We start from the raw sequence: 14,036 nt of genomic DNA on the forward strand, positions 1-14,036 counted from the left end.
TGCAACAGAAGCAGAGGGTCCCCATTGATTATTATGGAGCCCTTTTTGGTTCGTTCACGTGTCAGATTTCAGAGAAAAAAGTGCAGCATGCAGGGCCCAAGGGATCTGTTTGCTCATTCCTAAAACAGAAGAGACAAAGCTCAAGTGTGAACCCAGCGTGATAGGGTTTAGGCACTAGTCGGAGGTTACTGCATTTAATGCGTATGTTATACCATATAGTAAAATAGTATTTAATAAGGTGCTAAGCTCCCTCTAATGGAAACAAAAAATAAAGCTTGAACACCAAAAGCTTTCTACTGCAATGCATCATGAAATTGTCAAAAATGTTGTAATTCCATGGGACTGACGGAGATGGCCAAGAACAGCCCACTGCCTTCCACAGTCCCATAGTGATTAGCGTCCGTACTGATTCTCCAGAACCTGCCATATGGTTTTTGCAGCTTTTTGGCGAAAAAGTGGAAAATTCCAACACATGTAGAACTAGCCTTGGTGAACATTCACAAGATTACTTGCTTGATGTACTAGTGAATTGGGTTGTCCACCTTTTTGTTAAATGCATGTATTTTGGGCTAAGAATATTTTTTTCAATTGTATTTAATTAAAAAAAAAAATGTTGCAGTTAGCCTTGTATAGCCTCTGCTTTGCAAGGTTTATTGCTGGCTACTAGAGATGAGCGAGCGTGTTATGATGAGGTGTTTTCCGAGTATGCTCATGTGCTAAGGCAGGCTTCACACTAGTGTTCGGCAGGGCTGCACACGGCAGCCTTCTTCCTCCGTGAAGCCCCGCCCACTGCCGTGCCTCTTCCTTCAGCTCCGCCTACGTCTGCATGCGTTCTGCGTACCCCATCTTTAACATTGGGTACTCAGGCCATGCGGATGTATGCGGATGCCTCCACATGTGTCGCATTGACATTGCGCTGACCTGCATCAAACGCAACATGTTAGGGTTTTGCTGCGGTCGGCGCAGCTTCAAAACAACGCATGCAGTGGCATCCGCATACTTCAGCATGGCCTGTGTACCCAATGTTAAAGATAGGGTACACATGTAGATGTGGGCGGAGCTGAAGGAAGAGGCACGGCAGTGGGCGGGGCTTAACGGAGGAAGAAGGCTTTTGTCCGCAGCCCTGCCGAACGCTAGTGTGAAGCTAGCCTAACTGAGTGTCTTCGGCGGGCTGGAATATGTCCAAGTCCCCCGCAGCTTCATATCTGACAGCTGTTCGACAGCAGCAGGACATGCAAGGATTGCCTGTTTGTTAGCTGTGAGACATGTAGCCGCGGGGACTTGGACATATTATTCGAGCACGCCTAAAACACTCGGTTATCCATGCACTTTAACTCATTGTGTATCCATTTGGGATGAGGTAACCGGAATTCCACAAGTGAGCTTGGATGGTGTGACAGAGTGTAGCTCTTATCTGTGTCTCTCGGAGCTCCTCTCTGCTGATTTATGACTGCAGACCACAAAAAAGTGCAGGAAAGTAGGAATCTGTAAAAAAACAAAATGGTGCAAGATTTGTAATGAAATTGCAAGAATGATTTTTAGCCCCAAATACATGCCCGTAAGAAAAAAATAAAGTTGTCAACAAAGTCGGACAACACAATTATTTTCAGACAACAAAACTACAATAGTTTTGTGCTCTAAAAACCTATAGAAATCATTAATTATGCTAGCGATTGGTCAGCTGAGTATTAAATGCAATATGTAGCTGGAAACATCCTACTTGTATAAAAGCATTTGTCCTATATGTGTAATGTTCTTCATCCATATTAGTATTGATACCATTGCTCCTTAGATTGTGCTGAGCTCCCCTTTGGGTGTATTATGGTGCCACATTCCGTTATTACTGGAACAGCGATCCATAATCTGATATGTTTGCTTTATTTTAGTTGTACTGTGTATCTGTACAAATTTCCTAATTGATCTTTTTCTTTTGATGTTCTCTGTTTTATTAATCATTTACCCTAAAATCTCCGTTAACTTTTTTGGTTTTCGTTGTTAAATTAACAAACTAGTGAAAAGAATTTGGTGAAACAGGCAAAAACCTTAAGTAGTACAGCCAGCAAACTGTTACAGAAGCAGCACTAGGTGGCTAACACAGGGCGCCTTGCCCGCACTAACAGAGGAACTTGGTAGCAGGAGGAAGCGAGAGACGTCTGCCTTGTCACAAGCTACTACATAGATGTTAAATGTTGCCTACTGTTCATTTGAAAACCGCTGCATTTTGAAGCCATGGCTCCTCCGTTCTGTTATCCTTTCTTTCTCCCACCCTCTCACTATAGACAAAATCTTTGTTAGACCCCACAAAAATTTGCCAAATAAACTTTTTAAAACCATTTCTTTTGTGGTTCCTCATCAACGGTCTAAATTTCACTGGGGATACCATCACTAGAGCAGGGATCCTTAAAGTGAACCTGACATCCGGGGGCAGCGTGTTTCCGGCACTGGCTGTATGATCTAAACCTGGTATATTTGATCCTGAACACTGCACATTTCAGAAAAGAACATATACTAGAAGCTGACCGAGCTGTAGACTAGTCCGACATGCAGGTTTCCACAGGCTTTCCTGCTCGCTGCCCTGGATTGTCTCTACCTACATGCGTGTATAGGGAAAGACCTGTCAATCCAGGTCAGTGGGTGGAGAAAAGCCCCAGGGAACCTGCATGTCGGACTCGTTTTTAGTGCAGATCGGTCCCCAGCAGCTCTTAAGGTATGATGTTTTTTTTTTTTGTTTGTTTTTGTCTGAAGCACTGCATTGTTTGAGTCAAACATACCTGACTGAGACCATGCAGCCAGTGCCTGATATATGCCCTCTGTGATTCAGGCAGTATATATCGGCTGTCAGGCTCACACCATACTTGTCCCTTCCTCCTGCATAAACGCAGTAAGGAGGAGAGTAAATGGAGAAGGTGGTGCCGCTTCATATAACGTCTATCGGGCAGACAGAAACAACGGAGTGTTGAACACTGGCTCTCTGTCCTTCAGACATTGGCTGGAGCGGCACTACACCACACCATTTGAAGGTTTCGTTATTGCTTAGTATCTGTGGACCCCATTCTCTTCAATAGTAGCTGAGTTGCAGTACTTATGAACGAGTACTACACAAAGTGTATGGAGCATAACACTTTGTGTGAAAAAAAATAACGCGGCACTCACCAAATGGATCGATTATTCCAAAGTCCTTTTTTATTTCATCCACATGAACAACAGACTTTGTGGAATTTGCGGGTCAGGGAGCGTGCAGATGGACGACGGCTGTTTTGCGCAGTGAGCGCTTCAGCAGGTCCAGGATCCGTTTCCCTCTCTGACCCGCAAATCCCACACAGTCTCTTGTTCACGTGGATGAAATAAAAAAGGACTTTGGAATAATCGTTCCATTTGGTGAGTGGCGCATTATTTTACTTCACACATAAAGAAAAGACTTGTATTTTCTGTGCTGAGCACCCCATATTGGATATTAATGCTGTTAATTCAGTGCAAAAGGACCGTTCATCAGAGTAATGGTGAATAAACAAATCCTCTAGTACAGCCCCTTTGGTCTTGCTTTGGAGTTATAACACTGCTGTTCCGTAGAGAGTACATCCAGCCGCCACAGGATCTACAAACAGCTGATCTTTGGGGTGCCGGGTGTTTGACTTCTTTGATATTGATGACCTTTCCTAAAGATATTCATTGATATCCAAAGTCCTGGACAACCCCATTAAGCCATTATTCTACTGCCTTTTTGCATTACAGATCTTCAGATGTTAAATATAGGACTGGACTGAGCTGCATACACATTAGAAACCGAGAGAAAGCCCTCTGTCATACGTCACTTGGTGTAAACCCAACTCTGTATCAGTATTCAGGCCTGTCACTAAACTTTGCCTCAAACCTACAGTAAAAAAATAAAAAATGTAAATTTACTTGTGAACATAAATTCTGTGTCAAACATCCATTATGTCTAAACATAACCTAAAACTACATCCTAAAAGAAAGGCATTCCTCTTAGGACGTGCCTAAATGAAGGTTGTGACTCTCAAGACCGTTTAATGTATCTACACCAAGGAGCGTTACTAGTCTGTCTAGTCTGTTCTTGACCTTTTTTTAAGATGCCATTCAAAGAAAAGAGACTGTATACGTAAAGAGGAAATAAAAGTCCTAGTGGCAATGACTGTGATTGAAGAACAGTGCAAATGTGAAAAGATTAAGAATAATAATTTCATGAGGAATTCACATATCTACTATGACTGACGTTTAGATTATATTACATGTAATATGAATAGATTAGTTTTTGCCTGCTTCACCTTCAAGTTTCATTAAATATTATATAGGTTTCTATCATTTTTTTATTATTCTATCCATTTTCCTCCCTTTTTTCTTTTGCTCTTGTTTGAGTTTTCTATTTTATTATAATCCATTTGTTATACCCACCACCTCCATTTCCTTTTGTTTTGTCTTTTTTTTTTTTTTTTATTACCCTTTCATGTGAATCACATCCAGATTGAGAGTGTCAGAGCGAAATCGGCTGGAGGCCGAAGAAGCCAACAGACTCTTCAAGCAAGAGTTTGGGGACAAGATTGAGAGTCTACAAATGGAAGTGGATCAGCTCCAAAAGCAGTGGTGATGACATGATTGCTTGCTGTAGTTCTAGTCAGAAGCAGTGGTGATGCTATCTGGGTGTCTCTGGTGCCACGCATTTCCTAACCTCTTGCAGGTGGTGATATCTTTCATTGCACCCACATTAAAAGATTGTAGGATGTTGTCTCCCAACTCTCAAGATTATCTGAACCCCTCTCTCAGGTTAATAAACTATAAATGATAATGTTGGCATTGTAAGTAAAAGTTGTCACAACCTGCAAAGAACATAAAACTAATATAATTTAACTGTGGTTCTTGTACAATAAATAAATTTCATGGCTGCTATTGGTGTACATGTCTCTTGCCAGTCTTTATTCTGCAGGTTAGCTAATCATTGTCCGTGCAGATATGGGACCTATACACTCGTATAGACAAACAAGATTACGTCGCTTCTCCTATTTTGATCACTTAAAGGGACTCTGTCAGCAAGTTTTTGCTGTGCAATCTGAGGACAGTATGAGGTAGGGGTTAAGACAGAATTCAAGGATGTTTTACATGTCAGGATGTGTGTGTTGTTTACTTAGTCTGAAGGTTTAATCGCCTGGTGAGTACTAGTGATGAGCGAGTGTACTCGTTGCTCGGGTTTTCCCGAGCATACTCTGATGGTCTCCGAGTATTTTGGCGTGCTCAGAGATTTAGCTTTTGTCGACGCAGCTGCATGATTTACGGCTGCTAGCCAGCCTGAGTACATGTGGGGGTTGCCTGGTTACTAGGGAATCCCCACATGTATTCAAGCGGTCAGCTGTAAATTATTCAGCTGAGGCAAGGAAAACTAAATCTCCGAGCAGTTACAAATACTCAGAGACCCACCCGAGCGTGCTCAGGAAAACCCGAGCAAAGAGTACACTCGCTCATCACTATTGATTACCACTGTTTTCAAGTCCTTCTCCACCCCTTCTCCTGTGACAGGAAATCACTGTCTATACAGAGTGTGTACACAGAGATCCTGGTGTGGGTGGGGTTAGCTTTCTCAGCTCTGCTGCATTGCTAAATCTAAAAACTCTTGATGGTGTCAGAACTGCTGCACACAGTAATCTAAGTGATACATCGTTGGATTCAGGGTCTCTTTACCTCCATCATGCTGCTCTCAGATGCGGTAGCAAAAACCAGCTGACAGATTCCCTTTAACAAACATAATATCATGAACAAGAGAATTATAAGAACTGCATGGAACAGGAGGAAATTTGAACCACGTGGATATGGATTAAAGGGTCCCATAACTGCATTATAATTTAATAGCTTTGCTTTCTGCTGCCTTATTAAATGTTAGGCTTACAAAACCATGCTTGCATCATGTCGATTTTTGACTTGGAAGTTATTTGAGATTAGACAAAAATTCATAGCACCCCTTTTGTCTGTGGGCTGGGTCTGTTACTGCAGTTACTCACAATTTAAGCAAATGTAATATCAGGTACAACAAATAGACAAGAGTGGTGTAGTTTCTGAAATAATTAGAGGCAACCTGTTCTAAGGGTTGTTCTCATGATCCTACCTTCAGGAGCACACTGCTCCCCAGCCTCCTGACTTCCTGCTCTCTGGGGGCTGTGCGCTCCTGACTGATAGTGTGAACCATCCACCAGGACTGTGTGCTCCTCCATTCTGGCTAGAAGAGGCAGCAGCATGGAAGGAACATAGGGATACCGAGGTTGGCCAGGTGAAGTGATCCAGCTCACTTTGCAGCGGCTCTTGAAAACGCACACTCCTTGCCTAGTTAACTAGCCACCTCTGAAAGACTGAGAGTCTCGGCAATGAGCAGTGCACAATAGAATTAAAAATCCCTCCTTTCTTTAGAACAGAGAGAAGTAAATCACCAAGTTGTTTGTGTTTACAAGCACTTTGCAATTTGCCTACTTTTGAAGAGAAAACCCTTTAAGCCTTCCCACTGTGGAAACTGCAAATTCTATACATAAACAGCTAGTAATAGTCACAGCTACACTACGCTTGAGCTTCCTGCAACTGTGATCTTTTGCTAATGACATTTCTTAGCAGTACACTAATTAGCGTAAGTAAATACGTTTTGATGAATATTTGCTGCTTTCCTGTTCTTTTGTATCACATGGTCACCATCCGGAATACCCTGCAATGAAATAAGCTAGCAGCATAATTGTGTAGTTGTCATTTTATTACTCTGACAGGATTTTCAGGATCAATTTGATTCTCATCCTCTTTATTCTTCTTTAAGCCTTAAAGAACATTCACTCCAGAGACAATACTGATGCTTTCTGGCTCTACATATGTCCATAATATTCATGTAGATGCTCATTATCTCTTAAATTTAGAAGAAACCTGTCAGTATGGAAATCCTCTGGAGTCTGGGTGGCTGAAGCTAAACAGATTGATGGGTTTGTGGTGAAGAGGCTCATTGTTGCCTGTATTTTATTCATTGCAATCCATGCTCATTCTGGGTTTAGCAGTCAAGGAGGTGGCCTTAGTCATTGAATGGCAGTATTTCCTCTATAAGTCTACATACAAAGATAGCTGGAAATCATTGATTAATACACCCCCACAGTCATTGTTCTGATAAAACTATATATCAATCTGCTTGGCTCCTCCTGCTATATAACACTGTGGTGTCATATTAGGCTACCTGTACTGTGTGACAGGTTGCCTTTCAGGGAACCGGACAGATGATCAAGAGGCAGCATATAGCTGTTTGGTTTATTAGCTGCCAGGAACAGAACCGCATGGAGACTAGTCAGACTGGCTTTTCTCCACCCGCTGCCCTGGAGTGACAGGTGTCTTTTTTTCCAAGCGTACATAGGGAGTGACCTCTCACTCCAGGAGAAGCAGGTAGGGAAAAGTCGCATCGGAACTGCCTGTCCAACTAATCGCCCGTGCGGCTCAGTCCTCCATGTGGCTACCTGACTGGGCGGCTTTAAAACAAAGTTTTTCTGTGACTGCAGTGTTTTAGAGTTAAGCATATATTGCTGAAATTATACTGTCATTATCAGATCTATACATAGATCTTAAAGGGGATTATCCAGGATTAAAAAAAAAAAAAAAAAAAAAGTGCCTAAACACTAACAGGCAGATAATTGCTACCTGCCTGCTTGTTATGCCCAGTCGCCGTTCTCCGCTGGCACAGAGTGGTCACAGATTTCCGTTGATGTCACATCAAGAGAGACAGTTTTTTTTTTTTTCTTCCTGTTGGCAGGGATACACTACTGGTATCATGCTGATTGATAGCCAGCTTAGCTGCCTAATTGGGGGAAGCCGGCTTTCAATCAACATGATGCTAGTAGTCTCACCCTGTCAACAGGAATAGAAACTGCTGCTCTGTTCACAGAGAGCATCTGAATCTCTGGCAGGAGCAGTCAATGACCGTCGCTGGGTACAACAGGCAAGTAGTTTCCTCTGTTACCAACTACATGCCTGTTAGTGCTTAGGCACAATTTTTTTTTAAGTCTCATAAATCCCATTTAACAACTCATTTACAGATTAAGACAAATGTGGACTAGTCTGGAATAAAACATCAGATTGCAGATATAAACTATTACTTTATTGAGACTCCTATAACCTGCACACACATATAGATGGCTTAGGAAGGTTGATTCTACTGACAGATTCCTTTTAACATGATATCTTGTGTATGTGAATCAGCAGCTGTTTCAGATTTACTGCTAATGGACATTGAGTAAATTAGTAAGAACACTTTTCATAATTGCAGGATCAGACTACTCAGATTTTGTTGGTAGTCTGTTACTATAGAGACATAAATATTGCAGTAGATAACAGTGCAGCAGCAGGAAGATACGTTTTGCTTATTGCAGGCATACTGTAGTTTCTTAACCTAGTGCACTGTAATGTAAAGCATGTATTTTGATGTAACCCAAAATTGTTTTCACGTGTCGTTTTTGGTTTTTTTTAAAGCCGTCAATATGACAAGGAACTGAAAAAAGAAAGAAACCGAAAGTCTTCCGGAAATCAGAAAGAGCAAAGCTTACCTGAAAATAAATACTCTCCTCTAAGAAAACCACATCTTCTGCAAAAAAACACGGTGAGAACTGGCATTAATAGAACAAGCAGTTCGAAACATGGTTACTTCTTTTAAACCCTTCACGTGATCCACCGTACATGTATGGCGCTTCTGGAAGTGCTTGAACAGCGGGACGATCATGTTGGCTCACACGCAGAGGCGGCACAATCATCAGTGGGTGTAAGTGATACATTATAGCTGACGCCCTGCAGTAACGTCCACTATTGGTGCTAGCGCTGATCGCGGACGTTCATTTGTTCATTCTGTCTCCCAAAAATCAGAATAGAAAGCAATAAAAACATTTTGTCTGAAAATGGTACCCAAAAAAATTTCAACTCCTCTCGCAAAAAACAAGGATTCACATGACTGTTACTAGAAAAATTATAGCTCTTAAAATATGGCGATGCAAAATCTTTTTTTTTTTTTAGTGTGTGACAGCAGCCAAGCAAAAAACCCAGTATAAATTTGTTATTGCTGTAATCGCACTGACCCAAAGAATAAAGCAGTCTAATCACGTGTGCTGCACGAGGAACAGCATATAAAATCCATTCTTGACCTACTGTTGATTTATTTATTCTACCTCCCAAAGATCGCAGTAAGGCTCGCCGCACATTTATCCTGTGCTCTACACTGAGCGCTTACACCAGGGTTTCCGTATGAATCTCTGTAATACGTCCTTCAGACGGAACCTACAAGGGGAGATTCTATATAATACGGCAGATAGACACTGTGGATGTTGTCTGGCCTATGATCCAGCCGTTGTCATCTTTTTAAGTGTGCATTAAAGAGCGGATGACCACAGTTTTGTGCATCTATGAATAAGAAACCTCGGAACAGAGGCCAGTCAGAGTCCAGAGTAACTCTTCTGCCTCATAGTGAATGGATCCCTCGGGTTTAATCTGAATCGCGTCTCTCAGAGATTTAGACGGAAACCTAGATGTTTGTGCTCAGCGTATAGCCCAGGATAAATGTGATCCAAAATGTTATGTAAAATGGTAAAATGTTCTCAAAAGCTTCAACTCAATCCACAAAAAAGTAAGTCGCCACACAGGTCCTCTATCAATGGAAATATAGGGGACTTCCACGTTACTGGTAACACAAAGGTACTGGAAAAGCAAAATAGCTCCCACCCCTCCCCCAAAAGAAATCCAGCGAAGTATGCTCTCCCAAATCCAAATGCCCCCCTCCCTTCTGAAACCCAGTGCCTAAACCACATTTGGCGTCCTCGTGTTTGGCATTTCTGTATTGATGAGAGCCCACCTAATTTACAAATGCATGTCTCCAGAAGCACGAGCTTGGAACTACCACGTACTGGTTACTACCACGTACTGGGGGCTACAGCGGCAGATTTGCAATTGTCACTCAGCAACATCAATTGTTGTTTGTTTCTAGAAAACACCCATGGAATCAAAATCATCACTACCTGTAGATAAATTCCAGAAGGATGTAATTTCCAAAATTGGGTCATTTGAGGTGGGGGGGATTTTGCTCTTCTGGCACTTAGGGGCTCTGTATATGGAGTCCGCAAACTATTCTAGGAAAATGTGTTCTAAAAATCAAATAGCGCTCCGTCCCTCCCGAGAATCGCTGTGTGGCTAAGCGGTACTGTACAGCAACATATGGGGTACTGCCACATTCAGCAGAAACTCTGACAACTTTTTGTCCCATTTTCTCGTGTGAAAATATAAAATCTGGGCCTACAACAACATTTTTGTGGCAAAAATTTAATTATTTTTTTCTTTGCTGCCAAAAAGTATAAAGTTCTGTCACACAACTGTGGTGTCAATATTATCACTGCACCCCTAGATGAATTCATTGAGGGGTGTAGTAAAATGAGGTCACCTATGGGAGGTTTTGATGTTTTGACACCTCAGGGGTTCTGCCAACGTGACATTGCACCCGCAAACCGGAACTGCAAAAGCTGCACTGTAATATGGCACTCCTTCCCTTCTGCACTTTGTACTGTGCCTCAAAAGTAGTTTTGATCACATATAGGGTACGGATATACACAGGAGAATTTGCGTAACAAATTGTACCATTTGTTTGCTCTTATTATCCCTTTTGAAAATTAAAAACTTGGGGCCAACACAAGATTTTAGTGGAAAAAAATGGTAATCTATCTTTTACTCAGGCCAATGTTTTACAATTCTGTCAATCGAATGAGGATTCAAAATGTTCACTACACCTTTGGATAAATTCCTTCAGGGGTGTAGTTTACAAAATGGGGTGACTTGTGGGAGGTTTCCATTGTTTAGGCACATTAGGAACTCTGAAAACACAACATGGTGTCTATCTATTCCAGACAATTTTGCATTCCAAAAGTCAAATGGTTCTCCTTCCTTCCAAGCCCTGCCGAGTGCCCAAACAGTAGTTTTTCAGCACATATGGGGAATCTGTGCACTCAGGAGAAATTGCACAACAAATAGTTTGTTATAAGTGCATTATTTAATATGGTCCTTAAAAGGGTACGGTGCAGTAATGGGGGAACTAGGGTAATGGTTTAGATTTATGCCAACATTACCATTTTATTAGTGTTTCATTTTATCTTCACTGAAAGGTGATAAAATACCTCCTAACATTTACTATAGGGCACATTTACATTTCAGAACCGTATCGCCAAGCAGTGCCACTAAGAAAGTGGTAATCTGGAAAAGAGGAATCCATCAATAAGCTAAAACATTGCACCTGTACAATAATGATGTTTGAAAATGATAGTGTTTCTTTTCTTTGTGGCAATGTTAGAAAACATCAGCGTGTGAGCCCAATGTTAGGATTTGGCTTATTTAAGTGACCGTACCTTTCATCATGTTATATCTATAGCTTTCAACAGATGTCCTTGATCAGAAAATGCACTGGTGGCGTTTACCAGCCCTTAAAGAGGTTCTGATCATAACACAAACATGCCCATTTTACATAAATGTCTTTGACCAGCACTATCTGTATTTTTTAGAACAAATGCAAACTAAGACCGGTATCTTCTTCAGTTCTTTGTAAATTGTGCCTCCTAAATATACATTAAACGTAAGCTCAGCCTTTGGAGCAGTTAGAGTATGTGATTTTTCCAGAGGAACACTGGTCACCTGCAAAACTGTGCTGCCATTACATGTTACTCCATGGTTTTGGAGATCAAACACCAGATTTCCTCCAAAATTAAGTGAAGAAGTATAAAACTATGGTGGCGATTGGCACTACAGCGCTAAGCAGCCCTCTGACGATTCCCTGTTCTTGCCATAGGGTATTGCTTTTATTTAATGGGTCCCCACTGAGATCAGTGAAGGATCACTTTAACATGCGACTAATTTTCTTGCACCATCACCAAAAGAGGAATATGAAAAATGATGTGGTGTCCTTTGAAATCAATTATCTGTCTGTCTTGCATAGGAAAGCAGATTTTTCCAGACAGAGACTTTTTGTAGCCAGTCTCAACATTGACTATTTAACGGAAGTTCTCAGTGAGAGACCACTCTAAATCGTACAGTCCTTTTTACAATTGTTTTTAATCCTAATCAGTTTTTTCTAAAAATGCTGCAAAACTTTTTTTTTTCATCAGTATACACAACATAAAGAAGCAGATGAAAATGTGAGACAAGCTGTGAATGAAACAAGTAGCACTACACCAAACAAGTATGTAATGTTTAAAGCTAAGTTGATATTAAATGCAGCAGAATCTTATATTTTTTTATTATTAATAATAATAATAATAATAATATTATAATACCATTTAATCCAAGGCACCTTCTTCTGTTTTGGTCTTGCATAAACTGTACATACTTAACATCTTTACCAGTTTAGACAGTGCACAATCGCCTGTTTAAGCTCTTTTTGAGTAGCACGTCTGTTATTTAGATGATGAAAAATGAGATGCCAGGTGAATTCTAAGTTTTAGATCAGGATTGTGTAATGTTTTGAAGGTGGTTGGCATCTTACATATGACTCTACATTGATGGAGAGGCCTCAACAAATGCTCACAAAGTGATACATTGTATGTATCGCAGGAACATCCACCCAAAGAGCGAGATACCAAAGTGCACTATGGTGACGTAAATGAGATAAGTCAATAGGCATGAGTGACCGCTTACTGTAAGGGTACCGTCACACACTGCCATTTCGATCGCTACGACGGTACGATTCGTGACGTTCCAGCGATATCGTTATGATATCGCTGTGTCTGACACGCAGCAGCGATCAGGGATCCTGCTGAGAATCGTACGTCGTAGCAGATCATTTGGAACTTTGTTTCATCGCTGGATCTCCCGCTATCATCGCTAGATCGGTGTGTGTGACACCGATCTAGCGATGCGATCCAGCGATGCGTTCGCTTGTAACCAGGGTAAACATCAGGTTACTAAGCGCAGGGCCGTGCTTAGTAACCCGATGTTTACCCTGGTTACAAGCGTAAAACTAAAAAAAAACAAACAGCACATACTTACATTCTGGTGTCCGTCAGGTCCCTTGCCGTCTGCTTCCCGCACTGTGACTGCCGGCTGTAAAGTGAAAGCAGAGCACAGCGGCTGTGCTTTCACTTTATGGCCGGCAGTCAGTGAGAATGTACCAGAATGTAAGTATGTGCTGTTTTTTTTTTTTTTTTAGTTTTACGCTTGTAACCAGGGTAAACATCGGGTTACTAAGCGCGGCCCTGCGCTTAGTAACCCGATGTTTACCCTGGTTACCCGGGGACCTCGGCATCGTTGGTCGCTGGAGAGCTGTCTGTGTGACAGCTCCCCAGCGACCACACTACGATTTACCTACGATCACGGCCAGGTCATATCGCTGGTCGTGATCGTAGGTAAATCGTATAGTGTGACGGTACCCTAACACTCTACAAAAGCCCAACCCTAAAAAGTGAATGTACTTATCAACACCAGTCCCTGAAACATGATGCTGTTGGTCCATTTACCCTATTTATTTTTTTTAGCATTACTTTGTCATTCTACCTGTACCGTGACATTCTGGAATCTACAATGAGAGTTATACTGAGCAGAATACGATTCTTTTTCTCTGTATAGGATAAAGCCGCAGACTACATATCTCTTTGCAGGGAAAAAGTAGACTGGCATACACCTGCCCAGTAGTGATGAGCGAATATACTCGTTACCCGAGATTTCTCGAGCATGCTCGGGGGTCCTCCAAGTATTTTTTAGTGCTCGGAGTTTTAGTTTTCAGCGCCGCAGCTGAATGATTTACATCTGTTAGCCAGCATAAGTAAATGTGGGGGTTGCCTGGTTGCCAGGGAATCCCCACATGTATTGGCTAACAAATGTAAATCATTTAGCTGCGGCGCTGAAAACTAAAACTCCGAGCACTAAAAAATACTCGGAGGACACCCGAGCATGCTCGAAATCTCGAGTAACGAGTACAGTTATATGAAAAAGTTTGGGCACCCCTATTAAGCTTAATGTTTTATAAAAATAGTTTTTTTTGCAACAGCTATTTCAGTTTCATA

General features: G+C 41.6%; 1 protein-coding gene across 6 annotated transcripts in view; it reads left to right on the forward strand.

The window, feature by feature from the left end:
• Positions 1-14,036, forward strand: part of RUFY3 (RUN and FYVE domain containing 3) — a 140,740-nt gene that overhangs the window by 103,045 nt on the left and 23,659 nt on the right. For 4 of the 6 annotated variants that reach the window (XM_069743405.1, XM_069743404.1, XM_069743407.1 and 1 more), the window contains exons 13-15: positions 4,480-4,599; positions 8,488-8,614; positions 12,144-12,217. In XM_069743405.1, the coding sequence (XP_069599506.1) occupies positions 4,480-4,599; positions 8,488-8,614; positions 12,144-12,217 (321 nt within the window). Of the gene's footprint in view, positions 1-2,012; positions 2,334-4,479; positions 4,600-8,487; positions 8,615-12,143; positions 12,218-14,036 lie in introns of those variants that run through there. The other 2 variants (XM_069743408.1, XM_069743409.1) reach the window with 1 other exon arrangement.

The sequence above is a fragment of the Ranitomeya imitator genome, chromosome 1 (assembly GCF_032444005.1).
Source record: "Ranitomeya imitator isolate aRanImi1 chromosome 1, aRanImi1.pri, whole genome shotgun sequence".
NCBI lineage: Eukaryota > Metazoa > Chordata > Amphibia > Anura > Dendrobatidae > Ranitomeya > Ranitomeya imitator.